Source organism: Oncorhynchus keta, chromosome 5 (genome assembly GCF_023373465.1).
Source record: "Oncorhynchus keta strain PuntledgeMale-10-30-2019 chromosome 5, Oket_V2, whole genome shotgun sequence".
Classification (NCBI taxonomy): Eukaryota; Metazoa; Chordata; class Actinopteri; order Salmoniformes; family Salmonidae; genus Oncorhynchus; species Oncorhynchus keta.
Window position 1 is genome coordinate 20,159,861 of NC_068425.1, and position 8,009 is coordinate 20,167,869.

At 44.1% G+C, this 8,009-nt stretch overlaps 1 protein-coding gene across 1 annotated transcript; it reads right to left on the reverse strand.

The window, feature by feature from the left end:
* Positions 1-5,206: 5,206 nt before the first annotated feature.
* On the reverse strand, positions 5,207-7,909 carry LOC118384683 (serotonin N-acetyltransferase). The gene is made up of 4 exons (XM_035771417.2): positions 7,809-7,909; positions 7,074-7,360; positions 6,615-6,769; positions 5,207-6,440 (listed from the first exon to the last, which is right to left on the reverse strand). Exons 2-4 carry the CDS (start codon positions 7,222-7,224, stop codon positions 6,024-6,026), a joined length of 723 nt encoding a protein of 240 aa, XP_035627310.1. The 5' UTR covers positions 7,225-7,360; positions 7,809-7,909; the 3' UTR covers positions 5,207-6,023.
* Positions 7,910-8,009: the final 100 nt, after the last annotated feature.

The window sequence follows — 8,009 nt, forward strand, 5'->3', positions numbered from 1 at the left end:
TGTTGGTCTCTGTGTATGATTACTCCTATATGGTGGTAATTGTTGAAGTTCAAGTTGTTTATTTGTCATATGGACAGGAACACATTGTGGTGTACTGTACACAGTACAATGACATTCTTACTTGCATGTTCACCTTTAAACAATGCAACAATAATAGAAAAAGTGAAAAATGAATAAAATCTATTTCACATCTGTGACCCAGCTGAGACCACATGATAACATGAGGATGTCCGTGTTTTGACATTCTCACGAGATGGCAGAACCATACAACAAGGTAGCATGCTAATGAAATACACAGTGGATTTAATCTGGAGAGCTTCTGTGCTGCTGTGTGTCCAACCGGAATGGGCCGTTATGCCAGTAAATAAGGATCTACAGATGTAAATGTCCCTCCCCTTGTCCTGGTGAGAGGTGAAAGGTGTTGTGGGGACTGGTGAGAGTCCCCTCTGATGGGATGTCTAGTAAACAGATTAGTTGGTTACAGACAGGGCTTTATGGCATTACTGGACATGAGCCTGCCTGGGGGAGGAAGTGGCCCCCTCCTGTAAGTGGGGACGTAAAATGAGGTTGTAAAATTAGTGACCTGGTGCCATAACTGGTTTAAATGATATAGGGATTAAAAACAGAGCGATTTCCAAACACAGCCTAGCTATGAGAAGAATGCATTTGACAATGGTGAATTTTTCCATTAGGTCCAAATGTTACATTGTATTTTGCACTGGTTGGTGAACTGACTTACTGTGGTTCCATGCTGATGTAGATGATCCCTAAATTCCAAAATTGAGAAAAATCCATCCAGCAACAACTTGAATGCCCTGTTTGGCACATTGATCATTGTAATACTGTTCTTTTAAACAGCAGTCAAAGGTCTAAGGGACCACTTTGTTGGTTTGTCCATGCTGTCTGAATAACTGTCATGACTGAAACGACACAAATTATGGTGTACATTATGACGACAACTCACTCATTCACTAGCAGTACGGAAGATGGTGTGGCATGGAATCGTCCGTCCACCTCAATGAATGTACAGTAAGTATCACGACTCAGGAGAAGACCCAGATGCAGACAGTTCGAAGTAACAAAAGTTTATTACAAAAACGGGGCAGGCAAACGACAGGTCAAGCAGAGGTCAGTAATCCAGAGCAGAGTCCGAAATGTACAGAATGGCAGGCAGTGTCAAGATGGAATCAAGGGATCGGGAGACAGTCGTAGGAATGCGTAATAGGGTTTTTTATTGACCCAAATTACAGAGTGTCATGTGGGAACGAAGACCAAACAAACACATATACAAACACACATACAAAACACTGGGTAGAAACCAAAACAAAAGAGCGAGGAGTACCTTGAATAAATACACCGGGACGGGACCCGTAACATACACGCACACAATGATACCACACGGGACGAAACCCGTAAATCATCTGTGCAATACAAGCGGCACGAAAGCCAAAACACAGCACAGGTACTCACACGACCAACGGACATTGGAACAATAATCGACAGCCCAATGGTGTGAACCATTGAGGAGGTGGAGACAAGCACAAAGACAGGTGAAACAGATCAGGGTGTGACAGTAAGTTGTTTTCAGTCATTGTAAACAAAGCATAATGAATGACGATAGTAATTGCAGGCCCTTTTGTATTACTGTGTGATTATTGCCATAATGCCATACCACGGTCTTTGGCACTGATCCTGTGTCCACTGCACACAAGAGGAAGCATTTGCACCACTCTGTTTCCACTGTTGGGATGAATAGGCGTCACTGACACCTGTCTTTCATTGAATACAATTTCGTGCCGCTCACGCTTCTAACTCTGATGGCTGGGGGAGTCGACCTTCTTTCATTGCTGTGACCTCAGCAAACACATCATACAGCAGCACTCCTCACTAACGGCTAGAAAATATCCCAACACTATTACATCCAGAGCAGCAAGGGGAAACACATTTCTAACCAAAAGGATGGAATTAGGTGATCTGTGGCTAGAATTAGTTCAAACACACCATAGCAGTGTTTACATGGCTTTGTTGACATGTATGGTGGTGGTTGTCTCCCCTTTGTAGATGGGATTTAAAGAATTTGTCATGATAACATTTTAGGATGAAAAATCGGATCATGTTATAAATGAGCTAAATTTGTAGATTTGGTTCTAAATAAATGAGTGAGTGGAGTTTATTTCCTTGTGCCAGATTTACCCTTCCGTGTGGGTTCAGTTGTTCACCTGGCAGGTCTGTGGAAGAAGACTGACAGGGTGACAGTATGCCTTAATTGGGGAAAATGTACTCTGGAAGGCTTTGCCTTCTCTCCAATAAATAAATTATACATTTAAGCAGGTGTAATAATACACTTAATGTAAAAAGACAACACTAATATATGGCAGTCAGTGCTTTATTTCCACTGAATTCCAAAATATTACTATTTCACCCTATTATGACAATCTGTAACTTTCAATTTGAGTCAAAAGTTAGCCCCTGCACTTTACATTTACATTTTTGTAATTTAGCAGACACTCTTTTCCAGAGCGACATACAGTTAGTGCATTCATCTTAAAATAGCTAGGTGGGACAACCACAGAGGTGGAAGAACAGAGCACTCGGGTTGGGGTGTAGGGTCTGAGCATAGTCTGAAGGTAGGGAGAAGCAGTTCCTCTTGCTGCTCTGTAGGTAAGCACCATGGTCTTGTAGTGGATACGAGCTTTGACTGGAAGCCAGTGGAGCCTGCCGAGAAGCGGGGTGACATGGGAGAACTTGGGAAGGTTGAACACAGGCAAATCAAATCAAATCAAATGTATTTATATAGCCCTTCGTACATCAGCTGATATCTCAAAGTGCTGTACAGAAACCCAGCCTAAAACCCCAAACAGCAAGCAATGCAGGTGTAGAAGCACGGCTGTGGCATTCTGAATAAGTTGCAGGGGTTTGATGCAGGGGTTTGATGGCACAAGTGGGGAGCCCAGCCACCAGTGAGTTGCAGTAGTCCAGACGGGAGATGACAAGTGAATGGATTAGGACCTGCGCTGCTTCCTGTGTGTGGTAGGGTCATACTCGATGGATGTTGTAGAGCATGAATCTGCAGGAGCGGGTCACTTATTTGATGTTTGCAGAGAGCGACAGGGTGTTGTCCAGGGTCACACCAAGGTTCTTTGCACTATGGGAGGGGGACACCGTAGAGTTGTCAACCATGATGGAGATGTCTTGGAGTGGGCAGGCCTTCCTTGGGAGGAAGAGCAGCTTCGTCTTGTCAAGGTTTAGTTTGAGGTGGTGGGCCGACATCCAAGCTGAGATATCTGCCAGGCATGCAAAGATGCGTGTCGCCACCTGAGTGTCAGAAGGGGGAAGGAGAAAAGTAGTTGAGTGTCATCCGCATAACAATGATATGAGAGATCATGTCAGGATATGACGGAGCCGAGTGGCTTGGTGTAAAGAGAGAAAAGGAGAGGGCCTCGAACCGAGCCCTGGGGGACAACAGTAGTGAGAGTATGTAGTGCAGACACAGATTTTCTCCATGTCACCTGGTAGGAGCGGCTTGTCAGGTAGGATGCAATCTAAGAGTGTGCAGAGCCTGAGACGCCTAGCCCTGAGAGGGTGGAGAGGAGGATCTGATGGTTCACTGTATTAAAGGCAGTGGACAGATCTAGGAGGAGGATGAGAACAGAGGAGAGAGAGTCAGCTTTGGCAGTGAGGAGAGCCGCACTGATACAGAAGAGAGCAGTCTCAATTGAGGGACCTGTCTTGAAGCCTGACTGACATTCTGAGAGAGCTAGCGATAGAGTTGGTCAGAGACAGCATGCTAAATTGTATTGGAAAGAAAATAAAGAAGGGATACCAGTCTATAGTTTTTGATGTCAGAGTGGTCAAGTGTTGGTTTCTTGAGGAGGGGAGAGACTCCGGACATTTTTAAGTCAGAGGGGAGACAGTCAGTGGCCAGGGATGAGTTGATGAGGGAAGTGAGAAGGTCTCCACAGAGATGGTCAGGAGAAGGGGGGCTGGGGGATGATTGGGCAGGTTGTCGGGTGGCCTTGACCCCACTAGTCTCAGGACCCCACTAGTCTCAGGATTTTATCTGGAGAGAGAGGGGAGAAAGAGGTCAATGCGTAGCATAGTTCTTCTGTGTCAGTGGGACCAATAGACTCAATAGGCTGAGTGAATGAGGAGCTGATGTCATCAACCTTATTTTCAAAGTGGTTGACAAAGTAATCTGCAGAGAGGGATGAGGAAGGGGTGGAGGATTAAGGAGGAAGGAGAAGGTGGAAAAGAGTTTCCTAGGGTTAGAGGAAGAAGCTTGAAATTTGAAGTGATGGAAAGTGACTTTCGCAGCAGATACAGAGGAGCAAAATGTAGAGAGGAGGGAATGAAAGGAGGATTGGTCCTCCAGAAGTTTAGCTTTCCTCGATTTTCGCCCTGTTCTGTATGATCGCAATGATTTTCTCAGCAATGGAACTGGAGGGGAGGGCTGAGCCGGCCGGGAGGAAAGTAGACAGTACGAGTCATAAGATACGGAAAGGGAGGAAACTAGGGTTGAAGACGCAGAATCAGGAGACAGGAGGGAGAAAGATTTAGCAGAAGGGAGAGATGATAGGATAGATGAGGATAGAGTAGTGGAAGAGAGAGAGCGAAGATTGCGACAGCACATGACCATCTGGGTAGGGGCTGAGTGGGTTGGGTCAGAGGAAAAGGAAACAAAATAGTGATCTGAGACCTGGAGGGGGGTTGCAGTGAGATTAGTAGGCGAACAGCCTCTAGTAAGGATTAGGTCAAGCGTATTGCCTGCCTTGTGAGTGGGAGGGGTCCGGGAAAGGGTGAAGTCAGAAGAGGCAAGGAGGGGAAGAAAGAAGTGGAAAGAAATTAACCGAAGGTAGACGTAAGTAGGTTGAAGTCGCCTGGAGATATGAGGAGTCCTCTAGCTATAGATTGAAAGCTGCTGTCCAGTAGTCTTTGCTGTCCAGTAGCTGGCCATGTTCACGCAAGCTTTAGTTCTGGGTCGTGAAAAATGGTAGGCTGCGTTTACACAGGTAGCCCAATTCGGATCTTTTCCCACTTATTGGACCAATAATTTTGCAAAAGATCAGAATTGGGCCGCATGTGTAAACACAGCCAAAGTATGCGTATGATGTTGTACATTCTTATGAATAAATATAGTTAAATGAATCAACAGTAAATTTAATTATTATACTGAAGTCATGCAAATTGAACATGCTCAGAACGTTAATACATTATCATCTTTATTATATTTTTTAATAACAAAAACAGTACAAAAACATATTTATTAAAGATATGATTGGTTTCAAGGGTAAGACAGGTTCTGGTAGAGTAAGAGAAGATATTACATGGTTTGATTAACGCTCTGCACATTTGACCCAAAGGGAAATTAATAGACAAACAGTTTCAGTAACAGATTAATCCAAATTGGTGTGGATGTAGCCTACTTTTGTCATTGTGTGAAAATGGGCTTGTTAAGTCACTAGATCTACTGGCAGTCCAATGAAAGGATCCTCTTCCTCGTGTGTGCTTGGACAGACTGTTAAGTCACTAGATCTACTGGCAGTCCAATGAAAGGATCCTCTTGTAAGTCCTCAGACGTTTACAGTATACCTAATGCCCACTAATAGAGATAAAGAGGCACGGTTGAGCTGCTAAAGCCTGGTAGTCAGTGACGTCCGTCCATATACCGTCAGAGAGGAGGGGGCTTGCAACCCAAACCTTCAGACAAAACTTACAATAAATAAAACGGGAACATTTGCAGTAAAAATATAATCTCACACAGACAGAATTCACACAATATTTGTTCTAACATTCATTAGCATGTAGCTAGTTAACATTGAAATATTCACATATTAACTAACGTTAGGTATCTGAAATTAAAACATTGTAATAAAGCTTAAAGACTCCCTGCATTGGTCATGCATGTATGGTGTGCACTTTAGACTACCATCTTAGATATAAATGTAAATGTTTACATCACTTTATTTTACATCATAGTTGATATGTACAACAGGAATCTAATATATGACTGAGTAAAAAAAGATTTACACATCAGCAGACTCAGGCTCAGTCCTCTGAGTCTGTTCCTCCAATAACAATGCAGACTCACTCCTCTGAATCGGTTCCTCCAATAATAACACAGTCTGAGGAAAACCAATAGCTTCACTGTTGCGCCGCATCAGGGCATGGCCCCTCACAGGGTACTGCATCTCTGTGAAGGTCAGTGATGCCACTGTGATGGAACAGCGGCCCTGCACCTTGAAGCCAGACTTCTGGTAGAAGGGAACCAGGAAGTCCTCGCACATGAGCACTGCACGGCGCACATAGGGCAGGCAGCGTAGGTACTGCAGGTAGCGCCACATCAGGATAGGACCCTTGCCCTGCTGCCGGAAGGTCCGGTGGACCGCCAGCACATGGATATGAACTGTGGAACCTTTGGGCTTGTGAAGAGTTAGGGCGTCCTGCAGCAAAGGAAAAATGCAAATGTAGCTCAAGTAGAGTTCATTCAAGAATATGTATGGTGATGTCAGAGCACCTGATTGAGAAAAAATATCAGTGAGCTAACAAAAACACAGTAAGATATAGAGTAAATGACCTATGAATCAATAGTATATAACATCATAGAAGTGTCTTACTAGGGTGAGTCTGTCCTGGTCCCATTGGGACCCAATGATGAAGGCTACTAGTCTCCCCTCCTCAAACCAGCCCATGGACAGCTCTGGACACAGCGTGAGGAAATGACGCACCTCATCAAGGTGGAGCGGGCAGTCTCCTGACACAGATATAAAGGCTGGCGGAGGAAAAGAGAGACACGTTTTCGTCATCCTTGAACTCACTGTATTTAAGAATGCCAAGGCGGATCCGTATCAGTGCATTAAACCTATAACAAGGGATTAATACAAAGTGTTATGGAAAGGAAGAGACAGACTGGCGCGCCCAGTCAACGTGCGTAAAGCCCAAGGAGAGGCTGTTGGTACGAGTTTTACGCGCGATTTGAGTACCCCTGATAACGCTCATACATTGTATATTCGTGCCATTAATTCATAACACATAATACATACAAACATTTATAACTGAATTTATGGACAACTTACCCTCTTTCTCGATTTCGAACACGCTGATGGCATCTTGCGTGTTGAGCGGTCGGAACTCGCTTGCTGGCAGTGTGTGTCTTCTTTGGCGCCCAGGAGAAACAGAAGGGGATAGGCGCGGTTTCAGGAAAGGCAAGGCGCCCACTAGAGACATTTTACAACTTTTATAACTCCGGTTGGATTACTTCGATATTCTTCCGTTCCTTCTATTGTTGTTTGTTTGCACAAGTCTTCTCTATTGGCTGTTACACGAAGGCTAATCTTCAGTTTCCTCCTCTTGTTGGGACAGCCTGTGCACAGATGACCAAGAGGGAGTAGAATCCGTATTTATAGGATGTGGTCCATGTATATGTGAGTCATTTGACCATTTAGAATATGAATAGTACGACGTCGGTACTCAGGAACGAAATAATAGCATTTGAAGCGATGGAGAGTGGAGAGCAATTAACTAGAAGCAGAAATGAAGCGACCTGAGGTCAGCTGCTTTACGCACAAATGGCAGTGTGGTGACAACCTGTTTATTACTTGCCTAGAGAATTAATGTACCACAGAATAGAGCATTAATGTACCATAAAATAGAGAATTAACACACTGAATGTAATGAATTTACAATATGTTTTTTCCTCTGCCATTCGATATTTGTTTGCCATGATATGCAGATACTCATATGCAGATACTCTGAATTTATATGGTAACCAACAAGAGCACTGTAACTGAAAATAACGTTGCTTTACTTACCTGATGCAATCTCATCCGAACACTCTCTCTACCTGCCTTATTGTCTTATCTCACCCTCTCTTTCTCCTCCCTCCTCTCTCTCTTGCGTGCCCTGAAAGACGTACACCTCTTCATTATAAAGCCAGTGACTATTACTATGTCACGTGACAGATTATAGAAGTTGTTTCCACAACTCGGCGTATTAGCTTCTATCGTCATCCC